General features: G+C 39.9%; 1 protein-coding gene across 2 annotated transcripts in view; it reads left to right on the plus strand.

The window, feature by feature from the left end:
• The first annotated feature begins 2,304 nt into the window (after positions 1 to 2,304).
• Positions 2,305 to 23,482, plus strand: part of VCL (vinculin) — a 96,908-nt gene continuing 75,730 nt past the window's right edge. Inside the window, exon 1 of one of the 2 annotated variants that reach the window (XM_070566307.1) lies at positions 2,305 to 2,879. In XM_070566307.1, the coding sequence (XP_070422408.1) occupies positions 2,451 to 2,879 (429 nt within the window). In that variant the 5' untranslated portion in view covers positions 2,305 to 2,450. The remainder of the gene's footprint in view (positions 2,880 to 23,482) is intronic. The other variant, XM_008517854.2, reaches the window with a different exon arrangement.

The following is a 23,482-nucleotide window of genomic DNA, read 5'->3' on the forward strand; positions in this document are numbered from 1 at the left end:
TCTGGCTCCCTGACACCATCCAGCTTCCCCCTCCCTGCCCTTGTCCAGTGACCACAGCTGCCTTCTGCCTGGCTTCGGGCAGGGTTCCATGTGTGTTCCACATAGTGTCTAGGGGTGAGGCATGGCTGTAGCCATTCCCAACCTGAGCTATGAATGCCACAGAATGTTTGGCGGGTGTCTGGGTGGAGGTGAGCCTCTTGCCCTCTCTCGATTCAGTTACTGAGTGAGTCTCAGTTACAATACCTTTGGAGGTCACCCATCTGCTGTGGGTTGGGGAGATGCCTGGCCTGGCTTCATTGTCTCTAGCTGGGAACAGTACCTCAGCTGGCAGGAGGGGGCTCCAGGCAGCCAGTGAGTTGCATGGGCCCCCAAATCCCCATGGGGGTCTTTACTCACCCCAAAGGTATCCCCCTGCCTAGGCAGTGTGACAATAAATAGCAAATTAAAAATACCATTACAGATTGAGAGACTGCCAAAGAAGGGAACAAGCTTTACATTTGTTTTAAAGATTTTATTAAAAAATTTTTTTTTTATTTTTCCTTCTTCTCCCAAAGCCCCCTGGTACATAGTTGTATACTTTAGTTGTGGGTCCTTCTAGTTGTGGCATGTGGGATGCCACCTCAGCATGGCTTGATGAGCAGTGCTAGGTCCACGTCCAGGATCTGAACTGGCGAGACCCTGGGCTGCTGAAGTGGGGTGCATGAATTTAACCACTCTGCTGGGGTTAGCCCCCAAGCTTTATATTTTAATATGTTTAACAGCACTTTTTCCTGTTTTTTGAAGAAGGGGATCCATATTTTCATTTTGCACTGGGCCCCACAAATTGAGTAGCTGGTCCTACGTGAAATTTTAGACAAACTACAGAGCTTCAGTTTCCTCATATGTAAAACAAGGGAGAATAAAATAGTATATACTGCATATACCTCAATTTAAATAAGGGCTTATATAGTGCCTAGAACTTAAAAAATACTAAATAAAGTTTAGCTTAAAATAGAGAGATATAGAATTCCATTGCCTATAAGGACAGGGAAGTAGTAACAAAAAAGTGAAGGTATTATGAGAAGGAAAAGTGCAGGATCTGGCAACATGCAGAAACAGGATATATACTACTAGACAAATATAATCTCAAAAATTGTATAGGACAGGGGGCCAGCCCCGAGGCCAAGTGGTTAAGTTTGTGCGCTCTCCTTTGGCAGCCCAGGGTTTCGCTGGTTTGGATCCTGGGTGTGGACATGGCACCACTCAGCAGGCCAAGCTGAGGCGGTGTCCCACATGCCACAGCTAGAGGCACTCACACTAGAATATCCAACTATGTGTTGGGGGGATGGAGCTTGGGAAGAAGAAGAAAAATAAAAAAAAGAAGATTGGCAACAGATGTTGGTTCAGGTGCCAATCTTAAAAAAAAAAATTGTATAGGACAATACACACAGTTTAGCCTCTTGCAAAATTTGAGACTTTTGGAAATATTTTCATTTGACTTGAGGATCTTCTGCTTAAAAGTATTAGTGAAAGTATTTTGTCTCAGAATGGGGAAGCTTGGGCAAAACAGAATTTGAGGTGAGGAGGACATTCAGAAGATGACTTATACAAAGCATGCTGTGAGAGGATTAGATAATTTGATCATATCTGTCAAAACGTAAAAGGTACATACTTTTTCATTTTCACTCCATTTCTAGGTATCTCTCCCAGATAAATATACATGTGCACAACACAGAGCCAAGTACAATGATGTTCATGCAGAATTGTTTTTTAACAGTGGAAAACGTAATCCGACCTAAATGCCCATTACTAGGAAATTGGTTATAAAAATTGATTTCATGCACTGGAATACCATGCAGCCATTAAAAAGAACGAGGTAGACCTATATTTACCAACGGTTAAAGATAACCAGGGAATTTTAATTACGGGGGAAAAATATCAAGTTTCAGGAAAAGTAAGTTCCACTTTCTTAGAAAATATATCCGTACAAGAAAATGGACAGAAGGTCTAGAAGGCTACACACCAACTGTTGACAGTGCATATCGCTGAGGAAGGGAGTGGGTGGAGTGTGTATGTGAATGAATGGGACGTTCATGTTTCTCTGTGCACTTCTGTCGTTTGAATGTTTTACTAAAAACGTTTCCATGTATTACCGAGAGGAAATAGAGTATTTTGAGGGCTTCAAAGGGAAGGGAAAGGTTGAGGAGGCGGCGGCGAGACCTATGGCTCGCCGGTCTCGTCAGACTCCCCCGCCGCCCGAGGTGAGGAGACCCCACCCGGCTGAGGTGATTCTGCAGAAGGCGGAGCTCTGCAGAGCCCAAGCGGGAGGCGGCGCCAGGGGGCGGGGCCACCGACTCCAACCGCACGCTCCGCTCCCACCATCTCCTTATAAGGAGCGCCCCGCGTTAGGGCTCCGGAATCCGGTCGCGATCCCGGCGGCACAGAGCCAATCCCAGGCCCCTCCCCTGGGAATGGGGGTGGGGCGGGGTCTTGCAGCGCGGTGGCGGGGGCGGGGCATCTCGAAGGGGACCAATAATAGTGGCAGCCTGGGTCCGAGCGGCTCTGCCATTGGGTGCAGTGACGCGAGGGGGAGGGGCGCCCGTGAGGCTGGATACGCCGAGGGAAGCCCGGAGTCCGTAGTCGGCGCTCGGAGTCTGTCTCTTTGCGGGTTCTCGGCCTCATCGTTCCCGGTTCTCTGTAGCCCGCGGTTCGCCGCCCCGCTCGCCGCCGCGATGCCGGTGTTTCACACGCGCACGATCGAGAGCATCCTGGAGCCAGTGGCGCAGCAGATCTCGCACCTGGTGATCATGCACGAGGAAGGCGAGGTGGACGGCAAAGCCATCCCTGACCTCACCGCGCCCGTGGCCGCCGTGCAGGCGGCCGTCAGCAACCTCGTCCGGGTGAGCGAGCTGGGCCTGTGGTGGGGAGTGGGGACGGGAGACATCCCCGGGGTCCCGGGGACGCCTCGCGCTTCCCGTTGGCCGGTTCGCTGCCTGTGGCTTTGCGCGTGGGCTCAGGAGCCACGTCGCCATAGGTTCGAATCCCGATTCCTCCTCTCTGTGACCTTGAGCAAGCCCCTGAGCCTCTTTGGGCCTCAGTTTTCTCATGTACAAGATGGGGGCAGTCATAATGATGCCTGCCTTGTGGGTTTTTTTCGGTAAAGTGCCTAGCGCAGTTTATGACCCGTAGTCGCTAGGTGAGAGTTGTTAGGACGTTGACGGCCCCTTTCCCCCAGCAAGGCTGTCGCCCCTCACCTTGACAGCCTTGCTCTCAGCTCCTTTTTAGGTCTCCCCAGTCTGGCCTAAGGGCTGGCGGGCTCCCCTACTGATGATTCGCTGCCTTTCCTTCCAGGGATTCTTGTTTGAGCCACGTTGTTCTTTCTAATACTCTGCCCCTCATACTGAGACCTGCCTCGCCCACCGTCCCTCCCCAGCATTCCCCACGTCTGGCCCTTTGTCCACTTGTTTTACTGGCCACTCGTCTGTCTCCTCCTTTCTTCCTGGGCTTTTCTACTTCTGCTCACACCTCTGGCACCCTCCAACACCGGGTAGTTTCTTTATGCAGTAATTCATGACTACAAGTTCCTTTTCCCCTTTCGCTTAACCCTGCTGCCTTTCATTTCATTCCTTCGGGTGGAGATTTCCACCTGGCTTTACCTGCTGTCAAACGGCTTCCTCCCACTGGGGCCTTTTCCAGACTTGGGGGCCCTCCTTCTCGGCCCCTCCTCCTGGCAGGAAGCAAGATGGAGCTGCTGGGAGAGGCCTGTGGAATCTGGGATCTGGGGCCTCTGCCGGGGAGAAGGACGGGGCGTCTCCTCTCTAGTCCACAACTTTCCCGGCTCTGCAGACCCCTGCGGCCCACAGCTGTGACTAATAACGGAGGTATTCCTGGAGGAGGCGGAGCCCGCTTCTGAAATGGGAAAAGAGGTGCTGTGACCAAGCTCCTAACACTCCCCTGGCTAATATCACACTTTTCTGTCCCACTCTGGGTGGGTGACTCAGATTCCTGCTGCCTGTGAGGAACAACTTTGGAAAAAGTTGATATTGCTCCCCCGCTGAGCTGAGCTGTGTAAATAGTGTGTGTCAGGGTAGTTGGGAGGCAACTGTGGGTCTGGGTGGGGCTTGGGTTACTTATCTGATTAGAGCACTTTAATGCACTAGAGGCACTTGAGCAGCTGAAAGTCTTCCTCAGTCTTCAGGGGCCCCTCCACTGTCTCAGGCGGTTCAGGAGACTGGCAACTAGGAAGATGGGGAGACAATACTGACCAAACTTCTGATCTTCCTTCTGTAAAGATTTAGTAAAAATTTATTCAGTAAGAACACTGTATTCATTCAACATGTCTAATTCTACATTGTTCTTGTTCTTTTCATAACTAATTTTAATCTAAGACTCCAGAGTACATTCTTATGTAGTGCTGTCTAACATGGCTGCATTCCAGGCCTTCATTTTTCAACAAATAGGGAAGCAATGTAAAGAGACAAGGTAATAGTGTCCCTCCACGGAGTACTTCAGGAAGTGAAATCTGAAAACCACATGTTGCACTTGGAACCAACCTAGAGTAGTCTAGGGGTTGATATCTGGTTAGGCTATTTAGAGAAAAGTTATTTATGAGCTTCAATGCATGAATTAATAAGAATTGAATGTCTGCTGTATAGAGAGCTTTGTAATAAATCAGTAGTTCTCAGGTTGGGGTGTGCATCAGAATCACCAGTGCGACTTGTTAGAAATAAAGATGTCCACCTCCCACCCCAGACTTACTGAGGAGCTCTCTAGGGAGTAGGGTCAAAGTCTTTGTATTATTAAGAAGCTCCATAGGTGGTCGTGATATACACCCTTAGTTAGGAAACGCTGTAATAGATACTGTGAGACAAATACAAAAGAAATAAGGCCAGTCACAAGCTGAAAAAAAAATTACACGTAGTAGTTACATACTTCCCAATGGATACAGAAGAAGGGACTTGAGATTGGTGGTAGATAGGAATCAGTAGAGAGAAAGTGGGGAGGATTGTGCTGATAAATAGTCATTCATGAACAAATGTACTTGTGAGTAAGTCACTTCCAGGTTACAGCAAATAGATTGTCTTGATTAGCTCAGGAGGCAAGTTGGAGAGAAACTGGAGATGAAGTAGATGCATGACATATGGGCAGTTTAACAGAAGGCTTATCCAATAAGATGAGCAAAAAGAGTGGGAGGGAGAGGATGAGACTGTGTGCGAGGGAGACTACATAGATTGTGTTCTGGGGTGACCGGAAGACTTACCCATTGCTTGGAATTCTCAGTGTCAATTGTGGCCCTTATATATATGTATGATGCTGGGTATTGTGATGGGTTGTGTACATGTGTCAAGGTTCCAACTAGTTTGTGTCTGGAGAACAAGCCTCATTTGATATTTCTTTATGGGCTCTCCACTTCCTGCCCTCAACATTGGCACACAGGATGACTCGATAAGTATTGTTGAAGGAAAGAAGGAACTATGGCAAGGGAGGTAAATTAGGAAACTTTTTAAATTGGTTGGTCATGAAGAAAATGAGGGCCTGGACTTTGGGTGTAGCAGGGAAAATGGAGAAGGAATTAATTAGAAATATAGTAGAAGAGTTAGTAGAACTTGATAATAGAACTCTCACATTTGCGAGGAAAAAACATGGTGTTACTATAAAATAATGAAACTGATTTTCAAACAAATATTCTGGAATTTATATAATTCAGGTTTCTTTCAGTTACCTTGGGAGATTGTATCTTTATTACAGTGCTTCTCTTTGGGAATTTCTTTCAGATTTGCATCCATGTATCAAATTAGTCTTGTTTTATTTTGGTCAGGAAAATTTTATCTGAAGTGGATATTCTTTAGCCCTACTTTATGTACCATTCTTAAGTCTAAATGACATTTGGGATATTTCCAAAATTAAAATTTCCCGGGTGAAGGTGAAATTCTCAATTGTTAAGCAGTAGTCATCCACATATCAATAGGTATTTATTGAGACCCCCTTTTAATGTCAAAGCAATAAGTGTGATACTGTGCAGAATAAGTATAATACTGGATTGAAAGTCCTAAGTGGCCTTCAGGAAGTGAAGTACCAGGAAACTTCAAAGGAAGGTGACATTACTTTTGGTGGGAGCATAGGGAAGGCTTCATGGAGGATTTGAGCTGGCCTTAAAGACAAGTGGGATTTGAACATTTAAAGATGTGGTAAGAAAGATGTTACAAGTGGAAAGAACTACCCAAACAAAGGCACAGAATTATCGAGAATCTGTGGACCAAGTTTTGACTTGGGGCATTATTAAGCTAACTACTTTTTGGGGAGTAAGACTCATTTAGAGTTGTAATTTCATGTATATTTGTTAAACAGAAGTAATCTGGAGCCAGCCCTGATGGCCCCAGTGGTTAGTTTGGTGTACTCCGCTTCAGTGGCCTGGGTTCCCTTCCCTGGCGTGGAACCACACCACTCATCTGTCAGTAGCTATGCTGTGGCAACTGCTCATGTAAGAACTAGAAGGACTTACAACTAAAATATACAACTATGTGCTGGGGCTTTGGGGAGGGGAATAAAAGAGAGAGAGAGGAAGATTGGCAACAGATGTTAGCTCAGAGCAAATCTTTCCCAGCAAAAAAAAAAAAAAGGAAAATAATTATAAAAACTGTTGCTGATATTTAAAAAAAAGTAATCTGGTCACTTTACATATATATCTTGTCACAACTAAGTCGTCACTTCTACTCCACACTTAGGGAGGAGGTAGGATGGGAATATTTATTTACCTTTTTTTCAGCTCAGGATCCTGAACAAGACCATTTTTTAAAAATAGCTTTGTTGAGATATAATTCACATATCATACAATTCACTTATTTAAAATGTATGGTATTTTTTAGTATATTGACAGAGTTGTGTAGCAGCACTACAATCTAATCTTGGGACATTTTTGTTCCATCAAAAAGAAACATACCCATTAGCTGTCACTCCTTCTCTCCCACCTTCCACAACCCCAGCCCTAGACAATCACCAATCTAATTTCTGTCCTTGCGGATTTGCCTATTCTGGACACTTCATATGAATGGAATTATAAAATGTGTGGCCTTTTGTGTCTGACTTCTTTCACTTACCATAATGTTTTCAAGGTCCATCCATGGTATATTACGTATCAGAACTTCATTCCTTGTTTTTTTTTAAAGATTTTATTTTTTTTTTCCTTTTTCTCCTCAAAACCCCCCAGTACATAGTTGTGTATTTTTCGTTGTGGGTCCTTCTAGTTGTGGTATGTGGGACGCTGCCTCAGTGTGGTTTGATGAGCAGTGCCCTGTCCACGGCCAGGATTCGAACCAACGAAACACTGGGCCGCCTGCAGGGGAGCGCGTGACCTTAACCACTTGGCAACAGGGCCAGCCCCAGAACTTCATTCCTTTTTGTTGCTGAATAATATTCCATTGTATAGAATAAGGCCATTTTAAACACAGAGAATGATCCTAATGTAATAATAAAACAAGGAGGGGAGCCTAGGTGCAAAAGGAAAAATGAGGAGGGGTACAAGAAGTTCCAAGGATGGGATTCAGTAAGCAGTGTGTAAAAGTTAGATTCTGTCTTAGACTGCCCATTTTGTAGCATGGTATATAAATTTTTCTTTTTTTCCGTTGAAGTGGCTCATAGAAAATCTGTCAGTCTTTGTGACCCTACAGTCGTTTTGGTTTTGTTAATGGGGCTGCAGACACTTTGTCTTCTCCATTGCATCTGAGGGCATATATTGTAACTACTTTTTGGGCTCATGAATTATTTATTTTGGAAGTTTTTGTGGCCTTGACTCTTATGAGCCTCATCCATATATCATACCCTGTTGGGGCCAGCTCTAGGACAAATAGAAGCATTGGGTTTACTTTAAACTTAATAGATGGGAAAGACTGTTCTGCTCTTAAAAAGAGATCAGCAATTACATTTGTCATTTGTAAATTATTAGTCTTAACGTCTGAAATTATTTTTGCTTTAATTTCTTTTGGTTGATGTTGGACTTATTTCATTTAAAATAAATAACAATATTTGGGTGATAGGCCTGTGGATGATTTTTTTTTCTTCTTAATACTTTGCCATATTTTCCAATTTTTAAAATGAACATATAATTCCTATATTAAGGAAAAAGTTAATAAGGTAAATAATAAGACCATTTGTATAATCCTTTATAGTTTATAAAATACTTGCATATGTATAATCTCATAGTATTCCTTTAAGGTAGGTATTGCTGTGGTCCCAGTTTTACAGATGAGGATACTGTAGATCAGAGAAATTAAGTAACCTGCCCACAATGCACAGCTAGTTAGTGGTGGAGCTTGGACTCATGCTGTTTCTCTTACTCTAGATCTTCTGCTTTTTTCACTCCACCATTCGATGTCCAGTTAGAGCAAAGGTGTTAAATAGCAGTGGAAGTTTTCCACCTAGAATCAGAAGCAAGAAGAATGCTTTTAGTCACAGAGTTTCCATTTGTTCTATGCCTGGCAAGATTATGTGTTTAAAGCCTCACTTTGACATGGCCTGCTTGAAGAGCCTATGTGAAAAGAATGATATGAAGAAAGGGTTCTGTTTCGTGGTGACATTCAATTTCACAGCATTTCTCTTTTTAAAAAAATAAGAGTGGAAACAGATCAGCACAAAAGTACTTATGCCTGCAAGACAGATAAAGGCTTTTTATAGTATATGTTGCTGCTTAGCTTGAAGCCTATTAGAGCTAAATAGTATTTAAAGTAGGTTTGTAGTATTTCTGTATTTAAAGTAGGTTTGTGGATTCTGTGGGGAATCACGAAACGGAATTTGAAAAACTTTGTCTCCAGATCAAAAGAGATGTAAGAATGAGACAGATGTGAACTTTGTTCCAATAATGCTTAACATTTACTCATGTGATTGAGAGAACAGAAGATTTTTGGAGGTTGTATATTTTTAAAACTGTTTGTAATTTTAATGGAGCCCCGATTTAAATATTTGTTTATATATAGCTACATAGTAGAAAGTTTGGCTTTTCTAAAGCTGTTTTATAAATAGCACTGGTATAACTCTAAGTGAACAAAATGAAAGTTAAAGTCCTATGGTATCTTAAGTTGGCTTCTTCTGTTACAGTCTGATACTAAGAGCAGAATTAAGGCAACTACTTTTATGGGGATGGGACTTTTATTTGGATTTTAATATTTCTTGTATATTTATTTAAAAAAGTAGTTTGGTTATTTTATATTCTCATTTAATTACATGTCATTTATATATGTATAAAATGGTTATGTTTTATATGTATCACAACTGAGAGGGTCATTATTTTAAAAGTTTTCTGACAACTTCCTGGTCTTTTGTGCACACTTAGGAAGCAAGTAGGTGGGAATATCCTCATTATCCACAGCTTAGAGTCCAGCATAGCATGTATATGCTTTTTAGTGACAGTCATCATACTTGGTCAGTGTTTGTCTTCTCCGCTGGATTGTAATTTCCTCACTGGCAGGGACCATGTCTGTTGTCTACCCCCCCCCCCCTTTATTTCCAGAGTCAGGCTGGTTATAGGTGTGTAATATAATTTTTTAAAAAATTAAATGAACATGTACATAGTAGTCATTTTTTGCCTGCAAAATATTGTAATAGGAATTTTTGTGCAATGAATATTTTCCATTCCCAGCTTTCAAACATCTGGTATAGCCAAATCTGAACAGTCTCGTCGAATTTATAATGAACTTTGTCTGAAACAAGTAGAGTATATACTAAGAGAGATTAGGAATGAATGACTAACTGCCTGTTGTTTGAGATAACAACAGTGTTCAAGCTATTTTGGGTTGTGGTTCTCTGTTTCAGAGTCATTTCAACTATGCAGCCACTTACTAAATTCATATTCTGAGAAAATGTTGCCTCCTGTCTGAAAGTGGCATTGAGATTTTGCATTCTTTTTAAATTAGGAATGTCTTTTTAAAATTTAACAATTTAGACCAGGTGTTGATGTGTTATTTAGAGCCCTGTTGGCTACAGTGTAGTATTATACTATGAGTTGTGAATTCCTCATTAAAAGATCTTTATTTCCTTAACCATATGGCAGGAGACAAAGATATCATAAAGTTGATCTGCTTTTTTTTTGCTTTCTGGCCGAACTAGGCCCAACCTTTTTATTGAAACTAATGTCATCATGATCATGACAACGGAGTATGTTTTTTACATAATAATCAAAAGAAGTAGCAGTTGTTCATGAGTAAATGTCAGAGATTAGCTGTTATCACAGCAGATTTCTCTCTAGAATAATGTTCTGCTCAGGATTCTTACTGAGGAAAGGTCATTTTATTAGTTCATGTTGCTTTCAGGCAAGTCTGCCCTTAAACCTTCCCACACAGATGGGACTAGAGGAAGAAAACACGAATTTCAGCCTTGGCTTTATTAAGCCCTCAGTGCTGTGTTGTATAAATATTTCAGAGAGAGCTTTAAGGAGTAAAGTTCAAATCTGTAATAAGACTGAAACACCCAGAGAAGAAAGTTGATGATATGTTGGAGGAAAAGCCTCCCGCTGGAGGCTTTCTTGTGTCTTTCTATTCCTTTTACACTGGACCTGTAGAATTCTTACAATCTGTGTTTGGGTATATTAGGCCACATAATTAAGTTCAGATAACGAAAGTTTTGAATGATCTAAGTGGTTGCTTCTCTGTTTTTTCAGCCATTTTAGTACTTACTCAGTTTCCATTGGGAATGGTTGTGGAGAGGAAGGCTGTCTTACCTTTCTTAACAATTTACAAAAAAGTTTATTAGAGAAGGAAATTGAGATTATTATATAAGTGGAAAATTATTGTTCATATAAAGTGTTTTATCCTTCATACACCACTAGAAATAATATAGTATCTTACTGAACAGTATACTGTTAGTAATCATTTTTTGTCATGCTAAGCCTTCAGATAGTCTTTCAAATAGAACAAAATTTTTCTTGTTACAGGAGTATTACATTTTCGCTGTTGACATTTAGAAAATCTATCTTTAGTCATAATCTTCCCTCAGTGTTTCTCAGCCTTTTTCAGTCTTTTTGAATTTGATTTGTCTTTTCCTCTCTCTTTGTCTTTTCTCTCTGCTCCAAACCAACTTGTGTTTCTCCGGATATAAGTGAAAACCGTATATAGATGCACCAGCTCTTATCCTTTTTCACCATTAAGAAGACAACCCCAAACCCTTTAATTCATTTTCCTGCTCAAGAATTTTCAGAGAAAAGTGAGGAAACCCGGTCTGTTACAACATCCTAAGACTTTCTCTGTAATGTGCTGTTGAGGGAACCATGCTCTACTTAGATAACTGCTGTTTGAGTGAGTGTGGAATGAAATAACTTCAAAATAATGGGCTAGATCCTGAGAGAACTTCTAATCTTGACATGCTTATTAAAGATATGGGGTCTTTAAGTTGATTAAATCTATTTAAGTATGTGCATGATGTGCAGACAAAGGGATAGAGTATGATAGAGTAATGGGTAAAAGGGTACCTGTATAATTAGACATACGAAATTGGAGATTCATTGCCTTCTTTCCAATTCCTTGGTAAAAGTTGTAGATTTTGTGTCCTTGTTTGCTGGGTCATCAGTCTTTGCCTGATTGATTTGATTGTGTTTTTTCTTTCCCCTCTCTCTTTACTCCCCTAGGTGTCTCCCTTTAAGAGGGTTGGTTTCCTGAGGGCAAGGACTGGGTTATGTTCTTGCTACTCCCAGTGCTGTGCTTATTGCAGTCCCTTACTCATGATATTCTTTCAGTAAGTGTGTTGTTCTTTGATACTCGCTATACCAGTTAGTCATTCTAGGCTCTTTCATGACATTGAGGATAGCGCACTCTCTCTTGCCTCTGTTAGAAGACATGGTGATTCTCTTTTCATGGTCTCAAATGTTGCTTATATACAAATGTCTGTGTAATCACAGAGAGAAACAAAGATTCATAAGTGATACTGTGTTGTCTTGGTTTTTTGGACTTTTAGGTTTCAAAGAATTCTGTCACTTCTATCAGAAGTCAGCTCATTGGATTGGTATGAACATGAGATGTGAGGGTGATTAGGGGATGAGAGGTAGTGAATCTTAGAACTAAAAATGTTTTACAGATATTATTAAGTTGCAGAAAATAGTCTTTGGCCCTTAGAGAATTTCCCACTGATAAGATTTCCAGTTGAATGACTTTTAAGGGGAAAGTGGCTAAATTTCATTGTAGCTGGCCACAATCCAAGTCAAAGTCATTCCTTCTTTCAAAATAAGCTTAACTTATTCCCACAACTAAGCTTTCTGCAAAGAAAGAGAAAAGGCACATTTGTTCTTAGAGCTGAGGGATGTCTATTATCTAACTTCCCTATATTCCTGCCTTCTCTCTGACCGCACCCCATCCCTGGAGAACTGGCTCATCTTTTATCTGAAAGATGGACAACATGTTTTTATTCACGTGATTAAATTAAATGAGGATATATGAATGGGCTAGTGAATCTTATACCTATATTCTAGACTAGTAACACTTAAATTCCTTATCCTACAGCTCCTCTTCCCAAAGAACAAAATTAGTTATCAGATTCTAGCTGTGCACATTGCTAGATGTTCTGAATGATAGTAGGATATATGATATGGTCTCTGGCCTCGAGTTGTTAAAATACAGATGAAATTCATAATTTTATAAAAGATTTATCTTATCCATATCCTCTCCACCAATGAAATTGTTGCAGAATTTAAATTATTCATTTTAAAGTGTTGTGCATTAGTACTGTAAATACAATTTTTATTCCTTGGAGCCATGGAGAAAATGTGAGGTAGCCAGCAGCAGAATGAGCCAGTGGTGGGCCTCATAGTTAGGAAAAGACCTTTGAACGCTGGCCTCAGCTGCCCTCTTCGTGTGGCACTTCAGGCACGCGGGGGTTTCATTTCCTCCAAAGCCCAGTGCTTCTTGTGGGCCTTTACATGTGCTGTTCCCTCCACCTGAACTATTCTTCTGCACTTCTTTACTTGAGTAATTTCTGCTAATCCTCGACCTCCACGAAAAATGTCACTTTTTTAGGGATACCCTCCTGACTCTACCTCCAAAACTAAGTTAGGTTCTGCTATCATATGCTTTCTATATTTTTTCTTCTTATGCTTATCACAGTTGTAAGTAATTATATGTGTGATTATTACTTGTTTAACTATTTTCCCCACTAGAGCCCCAGGGGCGAATGTTGGCTCTGCTATGTTTGCCCCTGAATTTTCAGCACCCATCATAGTGCTTGGCACGTAGTAGAGTCTTGGGGAATCTTTGTAGAGTGAACAAATGGAAAGACCATTTGCTGCTTCCCTAGCAAAAACTGTTTTAAGCTGCTTTGGAAAAATATATGTCATGCTGTGAGTGAATCTTGGTGAAATTTAACTGCCAATTAGGAAAGTAGCTATAAATAATTGCTTTGCACGGGGCATTGCATGTAGTAGGACTATACAGTTCATGTTTCCTGAATGAATAAATTCCAAGCAGAGTCCTAGGGTACAGATGGGGATAATCCTTCCCGATACAGAATTATGCAGAATATGTAAGTGTAAATAAAAATGTAACATGGGTTTGGAATTCTCTATTAGTTTTGATCCTTTGCAAATGAACAGAATAGCCATCTTTGGCAAAATGCTTCTATTATGAATTAGCAAATATACAAGTCAGACTTTAGATATAGATACAAGGTAAATCAGCATACAAACGTGACAAGACTCTTGGCAGGCAGTCAAGTGTAATAGTTAAGAGTAACGTCTCCAGACCTAAACTCCTGAGGTTCAGATCCGACCACTGATTGATACCTGTGAGGTATGTAACACAGGGGAATTATTTAAACTCTATTTCTTATGGTTCTCTCTGTGAAACATAGCTAATCATACTACCAGGCTCATAGTGTATTATTGTGAGAATTAATGAGTTTGTAAAAATATTTAGAACTATGCCTGACACATAGTTAAGAACTCAATGAGTGTTAGGTATATTAATATATTTTCCCATGACTTTAAAGTCATATTTTAAGTGTTAGTTTAATGATTTTTTTTTGAATATCTAAGCATAGCTTCTAACTTTTACTCAACAAGGCAAAGTGCCAGTGAAAGCTTTCAGTAGAATTCCATATGTTGTGGAATACATAGTTTTATCAACTGTGGGGAAAATATCACTCACAGTTTAGATGTCTGAACCTTTGATTGCCAGTTTCCCAAGATTAAAATCAAACATCTAAATTTTTGATTGATATCTCCTTTGTTTAGTGGAGGGGAAATATATCCCCCTCCCTCAATTTAAAAGCAAGAATTGGGGCGTAGGATTCAAGATTTTATCCCAAGCATTTGTTGTCTTTTTTTTTTCTTTTTTTTTTGCTGAGGAAGACTAGCTCTGAGCTAACATCTGTGCCAGTCTTCCTCCACTTTATTTGTGGGTCGCTGCCACAGCATGGCCCATGAGTGGTGTAGGTCCACAGGAGCTGAACTCGTGAACCTGGGCTGCTAAACTTAACCACTATGCCATGGGGCTGGCCCCTGTCCTAGTTTCTAAAAAAGGAAAAACTGAAGGGGTAGTTAGGCCACTCACCAAAATAATAAGATGGAATCTGCCTTCCAGGTATACTTGAGAAGTATGATGCGTTTGTGAAATCGAATTCATCTTATTCTAGAAAAGCCAAATTAATTTAACAAATATTTAATGACTACATACTATGCCAGATACTGGATGAGCTTAATGTCTCTTGCCTGAAAGAAAGGCTAGAATCTCTTTCACATGTCCTATCAACACAGGAGTAGTGGAGTTGAACATGAGGGTTGGGGGACCATAACTACTAGTTTGGAAGGTATACCTATTATTTGTAGTCTTCCAGTGGTTTTCTGGAAATTTTTTAACATGCATATTTAACTTCAAAATCTTAAATTATTAGCATCTTTACTATCTTCCCAGATAATATAAAGATTGTAAAATATTTCTAATTCCATTGTCTCCTTATATATAGTTCTCTAGGATTTCATCTGTCTTGGTTTTTTTCACCCCATGAGTTAGATACTATTGTTGTCTTACACAGTTTTTTTCCCATTTACCCACGTTTACCATTTTCTTTGAGATATAAGAGAAATGATGAACAAACCTTCCTTCTAGGTACATTTCGCTTCTTCCTAAAGTCCATTCTTCACTAGTATCTTTAGGTGGGGTACACACTTTTGGGCAGTACACTCTCTAAATTTTTATTTGTTGAAAGTATCTTACTCTGTCCTCTTTTTGAATGATAATTTCATTGGATATACAAATCTAGGCTGACAGTAATTTTTTTCCAGCACTTTGAAAGTATTATCCCAGTGTTTCTGCATTCAAGTCAGCCATCAGTCTAACTGTTGTTTTGCTGTAGATTATGTCTTTTCTCCCTGGGGTTTTTAAGATCTTATAATCTTTCTTGGTATTTCCGGGGCTTCCTGATTTTGAGGGTTGGTTTTTTTTTTTTTTTTACCAGTCCTTGAAAAGTCTTTCTCATTATCTCTTTGAATTTTTGCCTCTTCCTTCATTTAATTCTCTCCCTTTGGGACTCTAATTAGAAAAATGTTGGACTCTCTCACTCTGTCCTCTGTGTTTCTTTACAATTTCCATTTGGTAATTTCTTTAGCTCTTCCAGTCTGGTAATTTTCATGTGGCTGTGTCTAATATGCCATTTAATCCAGCCACTGAGTTTTTAATTTAAATGACAGTATTTTTTACCTCTAGGAATCTGTTTGTCTTTTTTTCAAAATCTGCTTGTCAGTTTTGGGAGTCTCTTGTTCTTTCATCATACCTTTTTTGAAACATTGTTTTCATTCTCATTTTTTTGGTTTGGTAAAAAACCATCTTGAGGTGTAGAAACTACAAGAGCTTAATACTAAGATGAAAATAGAAAGGCACTTTTGAAATCTGGTGAAATGCCAGGATAATATTACTGTCTTAAGTCTCTGGTTATTTTTCTTTAATTTTTTTTATTGCGGTAAAATTTACCTAATATAAAATTTACTGTTTTAACTGTTTTTAGGTGTACAGTCTGTGCCATTCAGTATATTCACATTGTTGTGTCACCATCACTACCATTTACCTCCAGAACCTTTTCAGTTTCCACAACTGAAATTCTCTACCTGTTGAACTCCCCATTTCTCCCTCCTCTGGGTCCCTGGCAACTACTATTCTTTCTCTCTCTATGAATTTGACTTCTCTAGATACGTCATCTAAGCAGAATGTACACTATTTGTTCTTTTGTGATTGGCTTAGCATGTCTTGAAGGTTCATCCATGTTGTAGCATGTGTCAGAATTTCCTTCCTTTTTTTTTTTTTTTTAAAGATTTTATTTTTTTCCCTTTTTTCTCCCCAAAGCCCCCTGGTACATAGTTGTATAGTCTTCGTTGTGGGTCCTTCTAGTTGTGGCATGTGGGATGCCGCCTCAGCGTGGTCTGTTGAGTAGTGCCATGTCCGCGCCCAGGATTCGAACCAACGAAACACTGGGCCGCCTGCAGCGGAGTGCACGAACTTAACCACTTGGCCACAGGGCCAGCCCCAGAATTTCCTTCCTTTTTAAGGCTGAATAATATTCCATTGTATGCATATACCACATTTTGTTTATCTATTCATCTATCTGTGGACACTTGGATTGCTTCTACCTTTTGACTGTTGTGAATAATGCTGCTGTTTCATCCCTCTTTTAATGCCTTCTGAGGTCTGGACTTTGCCTCTGAGGGGTATAAGCTTCTAATGGACTCATGTAGGACTGTGAACTCAGCCGCTGATGCCAGGGAGCAAACATGTAATCAAAGCAGGCCAAAGGCCCTTTTGCAGAATATGGCAGGAAGACAGGAGAGAAAGTTCGTTCTATCTTAGGTGGTATTTGAAGCATGAGGAAGTTTGCCAGCCAGAGAAGAATGGGAAAGCCTTCTGTGCAGGGTGAATGCAAAGATACAAAGGCATGAATGTGCAGTTAGGGGGTGGGGAAGCTTTAGTAATGAGATTACTAAGGTAGATTGTGCTAGCTTGTGAAGGGATTTATATGCCATATTAATCAATAAACTAAATAGCTTCAATTTTTGAATAAGTAAAAAATTCACCTGGTTCAAAATTTAAAAGGTTTAGCAAAGTATATGGTGAATAGTCTGCCTCCCATCCTTGAACTCCAGCCACTGGTTTTCCTTCTCGTAGGAAACCAATGACTTGGGTATGCTTATAGAGATAGTTTGTGATTTAGGTAATATGTATTCTTCCTTTATGCACATGGTGATTATTACTGTCCTGTTCCTTGATTTTTTTCCCTTAACATATTTTGGAGAACATTTCTTACCAGTACATATAGAGCTTTCTTCCCTTCCTTCCTTCCTCCCTCCGATCCTCCCTCCCTCCTCCCCCTCCCTCCCTCCCTTGCTTCCCTTTCTTCCTTTTTTTTTTTGGTGAGGAAGACAGGCCCTGAGCTAACATCTATTGCCATTCTTCCTCTTTTTTCTTTTTGCTTGAGGAAGATTGTCATTGAGCTAACGTCCATGCCAATCTTCCTCTATTTTTTGTATGTGGGATGCTGCCACAGCATGGCTTGATGAGCAGTGTGTAGGTCTGTGCCCAAGATCCGAACCTGCGAACCCCTGGCCACCAAAGCAGAGCACGTGAACGTAACCACTATGCCACTGGGCTGGGCCTGAGCTTTCTTTTCTTTTGACGGTTGCATAATGGTCCATTGATGCTTGTAACCTAATTTATTTAACTAGACTTTTATGGAAGGACCTTAGGTTATTTGTGGTCTTTTTCTATTTCAGACAATGTGGCTATGAATGACAGATATTTTATGCATTTGCAAGTGCAATTTATAGGATAATTCCTAGAAGGGGAACATTCTAAGCACAGGTTGTTAAGTAGTGGAGGGATTTTAACCTGAGGTATAATGTGGCCATTTTGGGTTTTGTAAGATAACTCGGGTAGTGGTGAGGAAGATGTGTAGATTGGAGAGTGAGGTACAGGAATTGGAGAGCCATCCATCCAAGAGATAGTGACGCTGCCTTCAAGCAGTGAGAGGAATGCAGATAGAGAAAGGGGGCAAATTCTAGAGACAGTCTCTTTATTACTTAATTTACATTTGGATTCATAGTATTCTCAATTTCAAAAATGTACCAGTAAAACAAATAAGTTTTAAAAATTTCTAATTATTTTGTTTATCCTCAGGGCAACACTATGTGATCATTCCCATTTTATAGGTGAGGAAAACTAAGGCTCAGTAGAGCCCACAGGTAGTAAGTGGCAGACCAGATTTTAAGTATTTTAATTATGCAAATGAGATTGCTTTGAAATGCAGGACAGAAAACGTAGAATCCTTATCAAATCTAAAAGATGTCAACAATGATTTTACTGAAGTTGTATGTTAAAGTCATAGCATACCTTTTTGCGCTCATGTGGAAGAAAGAAAAATTGAATACAACAGCTAGCAGCATGGATCCACCTGTAGAAATTGTGAAAGAAAACAGAAAAGATCAAGTTGAATTGGGAGCTGGAAGGCGGGTCTATAAGGGAAGGGCTATGTACTTGCCCTTGAACTCGGGTATGCCCGTGGTTTTTAATCACTCCAATGTGTATTTCAAGCTGGCATGGACAGATAGCCATGCTGTTGAGGTGTTATGCAAAAACAGGAGGGGGATGTATTTAGAAGATCCCGTTTTGTGTTATCTATATGTGGAAGAGCATGTACTAAAATGTAGTGGGATTGGGTGGTGGGATTTCAGGTTAAGTTTTTTTGTTTTTCTTACCACAGTTCATGTTTTTCCCCTGATAATGAACATGCACTGTTTTTGAAGTGAAAAAGATAAGTTCAATATTTTTCCACATCTTTTTGTTGTTATAGTTTGCACTATTCTCACTGCCTGGAATTACCCTTTGTTTCTTGTTAAAATGGGCCCAGTGTTGATGTCACTATCTCCATGAAGTTCTTTCAGAATCCCTTCTGAAATTCAGAAGCCATTGCTGGTCTTACCCCACCATAGTGCCCTCCCAGGGGGTCTATACTAGTCCAGTGAGACTGCTTGGCATTTCATGAGCAAACTCCAAATCCTTCTCACTTCTGCTTTTGTACACATACTACATCTCCTTCCATTGAAGATACCTTTCCCTCCAGAAATTAAATCCATGCGTTAAGGCTCAGCTCAAATACTGAAGACTGCCCTTATCTCAGCAACTGGTTGACCTCCCTGTCCAGCAGCCCCCAGTAGTGCTAAGTTATACCTCCCTGTTGGTACTCACTGGAGTCATTTATGTAGTCCTGATGCTATTCCAGGCCTAATTGTGCATCTTTGGGTCACCTGAAGAAGTGTCACCTGCACATTGCCTTACACACAGAATTCTCAGGACATAATTTAAGGAATGAATTAATCTAAAAATGTCAAGATATAAGAGATGCTTTCAACATCTCTAGTTTACTTCTGTTGAAAAAGAAAGAAAATACATCTCCACAGAGTAATATATGTATATATCTATTTAAAGATTTTATTTTTTTTATTTTTCCTTCTTCTCCCCAAAGCCCCCCAGTACATAGTTGTATATTTTAGTTGTGGGTCCTTCTAGCTGTGGCATGTGGGACACCCCCTCAGCATGGCTTGATGAGCGGTGCTAGGTCCATGCCCAGGATCCGAACCGGCAAAACCCCAGGCTGGCAAAGCAGAGCATGCAGACATAACCACTCGGCCCCATGGCCGGCACCAGAGTAATATTTTTGATGGGATCAGCTGTATAGAAGAATTCATAGGACGTTTACCAACACCATATCCACCTAACAATTGATGAAGTATGTGTGCCCTGGGGAGAGAATTTGGATTTCACCTAAGGAGGATTACCTAATTGTGTGATGATTATTTAAGCTTTTAGTATATTTGTTGATTACTAGACTTATGGAAACTTGCCTGCTAAGGTAGGAATTGACACTTTAAAATCAGATTCAACAATGAAACCCTTCCATATTCTCTCTCGATCTCGAGGGATTCTCTGCTGTTACATCTTCCATATAAACTCTCAGTTTGGGAAGGCTTCCATTTACGAACTAAATATAGATTTGTCTTGTTCTGTAATGAACCGTTAGGAGTGAAGTTGATATTTACTAAGATAAATAATAATAGAATAATAATAAAAAAATAATAATATAAATAAAATAAATAACAAATAATAGATAATAATATGAGATAAAAGGATTGTAGGTTAGTGTTTAGGTGCTCTGCCAGCATTGTCTTTAATACTTTCCTTAAAACAAAAACAACAACAATAAAATTAGATAGATGAATGAACGGACTCTCATTAAAATGTAATTCTCTTAATTCTGACTAATTCTGTCTCTTCCTTTTTGCCCAACTGGGAATAAGTTATCTAAGATGGTAGAGCCAGAACTTACTAACAGGTGTCTATGGCACCTGTTCAACATTTAGGCTGCAGTATTGATATTTTGTATTAGTAAGCAAGTGAAACAAAAGTAAATATAGTCACGCGTCACTTAACGGGGATATGTTCTGAGAAATGCATCATTAGGCGATTTTGTTGTGGTGCAAACATCATAGAGTGAACTTACAAAAACCTAGATGGGATAGCCTACGCACTTGGCTATTTGGTGCTAATCTGTGGGACCACTGTTGTATATGTGGTCTGTCATTGACCAGAACGTCATTATACAGTGCAGTGTGGGACCGTAAACTTAATATTCCTGTAAAAGTCTATCTCCTGATTTAGGCCAAAGCTGTGTCTAATCTGTTAATGTTATATGAAGAGCAGTGACGAAATACGATCTGCAGAAGGCACAAACACAAGTAGTATTGCTGGGGATGGTTGACAGCTTTTTTCTATCTGTGCGTCTCAGCCAGGTTGATCTGGATGTGAGGCTGTGGTTCTCCTCTTTTACTTTTCAGCAAATTTAGAACTGAATCTGTGCTCAGCCCATATGTTGAGAAGAAAAGGTAAAAACATTAAGGAGAAAAGCCTAAAGATGAAACTTTGGGGGTTTATTTAATATAGGTACCATAGAACAAGAGTTTTTTCTATGAGCGTTTTAATTGGCAGCCTTAACCTTTTGACACATTAATATTACAAAACTTTGAAGTTCTAGTTCTGGCTGCTTGTAAGAAAGGTGTTCGTAGCTTGAACTAAGATATAGAGTAATTTGCTTATGGACCTAACTTTTTTTTTTTTGGTGAGAAAGATTGGCCCAGAGCCAACATTTGTGCCATTCTCCTCTATTTTATGTGGGATGCTGCCGCAGCGTAGCTTGACAAGCTGTGCTAGGTCCACGCCGAGGACCTGAGCTGGAGCAGAGTGTGGGAACTTTACTACACCACGGGGCCGGCCCCACTTATGGACCTAATCTAATGGGTCAGAATGTCTTATTGTGGCCTGGAGCCAAATTCAATAACTGTCCTGTAAAAGTGACTCTGAGTAATCTCCAATTAGTAAGCAGGATGGCTCCCAACATTAGTGACAACGCTTAAAGACTCTTGCCATTAGGTTACTATTTCAAGGTTTGACCACACCTGTAAAAAAAAAAAAAAAAAGGGCTATTTTGTTGGTCAGTTCTGGTTCAATTCTAAAAGCTAGTTGAGGCCAGATTAACTCAGTTGATTATTCCTAAACAAATAACAGTTACAGAACTGAAGCCCTAGTGAGCCTAATCCTTCTTGACTGTGGAAACTTTCCAGTTTCTGGAAAGGAAAACTGGAACATTTGGGGTTACTTGGTTAGACTGCATCCTGATGGTTTATATTTGCCCATTGTGAGCTTGAGGTTTTTCTTCTCCTTCTTGCCATCTGATGGCTCCATAGAATTATAGAATTATGCAATGTAACAGCAGAAAACGTTAGATATCATTGAATCCCTCTACTTCATTTAAAAAAAAATACGAAAGTAGTTTAGGATTAGAGCATGGGTATGCTGACGTCTACACCACTATCTGAGTGATTTTAGGCAAGTCAGCTCACCTCTCCGTGCTTCTGTTCTTCATCTGTAAAATGAAATAGTAATGGTGCGTACCTCCTAGGGTTGTTGTAAGGATTTAATGAAGTACTAAAGAACTCCATTTATAGCATGTGCTCAATAAAAAAAAATTTTTTAAGTGGCAAAGGGAAGTCACAAATGAGTGCTGCAATGGTGGAGGGAAAGAAAAAGGGACTAATGTTTATTTAGGACCTGTTATCTTCCAGGCCCTGTTTTAGGTGATTTACATATATATTAACATCCTTTAGCCCTGAGAGAGATTTTGCTTTTCCCATTTTACTGTTAAGAAGACTGGGGCTCGAAGAGATTGTTGGCTGCCAAGGACACAGAGCTAGCAGTAGCAGACCAAGGTGAGACTCATTCCAGAGCCCCATTTCTTTTCCCTCCACTCCATGTTATGTTCCAGGATGTAGACTAGGTCCCAGTTTTCCTAACATAAAAATGAGTTGTTTTTCAAAAATTTCAAATTGGTTTGAAGTTATTTTTCCGTGGGGACAGTGTTACAAATGGTGGTTACATACCCAAGCTTATCTGCAAAAGCTACAATGTAATTGCATATTTGTGAACTAAAACTGTTAAGAAAAAATGTTTTTGCAATTCTAGCTATGACAGCAGAAAAAGAGAAAAAATAAGAGTATATTTTAATTTCTGTGGAATGATACTATTTTGAGAAAAGTAGATTTGGTTAGAGTGCAGTGTGGAAGAAGATGGAGACTATTTTTAATGCTGGTGGAGCCTCCGGGATATTTTAAGGACTAAACATTTATAGCACAGAGATATCCTATATTTGATAACACTTTGATGGTATACAAAGCACATCCACCTGCACTGTTTCCTTATAATCATGTATGAAACAGATGGGACAGGTGATAGAATTGACCTAATTTCCCTTAGCAATATTTAGCTTGCTTTTTTTCATGTTTTTATCCATGATTTTTTTTTAATGGCCTGTGGGAGCCCAGCTAGAAATCTTAATAGAGTCATAGAGGATTAGTTTATAGGTGTACTGAGGAGAGAATGAAAATAAAAGAACAAAAGTCTTCCTGAGTTAATTGTGCAGGAATAGAAGGAATTAGAATGGAGAAGTTAAAGAGTATATATGGGCAGATATAAAAATGGTAGAGTTAAATGTTAACCTATTTTACTAATTATCTTTCTTTATCATTTTACTTATTTCAGTTGGCACTTATTTTTTGAGCACTTATGTGCCACTGTATCATGGCTATATGGGAAAAAGCAGTCCAGACCCTTCCCCTAAGGAATTTGTTCTCTACTTGAAGCATCTACTAAAGATTACAGTCAGATCATGAAAAGATCTTTTCCTCTCCACCAGTATTTATGCATATGTGATAGTTATTTAATTATGAAGTTAGTGGGACTGAGTTCCCATTTAAGTAATCTTTTTTATTATTTATTTATTTATTTATTGGTGAGGAAAATTCACCCTGAGCTAACATCCATTGCCAATCTTCCTCTTTTTTTGTTTTTTTTGCTTGAGGAAGATTAGCCCTGAGCTAACGTCTGTGCTAGTCCATCTCGGTTTTGTATGTGGGATGCCTGCACAGCATGGCTGATGAGTG

This window comes from Equus przewalskii, chromosome 1 (assembly GCF_037783145.1).
Source record: "Equus przewalskii isolate Varuska chromosome 1, EquPr2, whole genome shotgun sequence".
In the NCBI taxonomy this organism is placed as follows: Eukaryota; Metazoa; Chordata; class Mammalia; order Perissodactyla; family Equidae; genus Equus; species Equus przewalskii.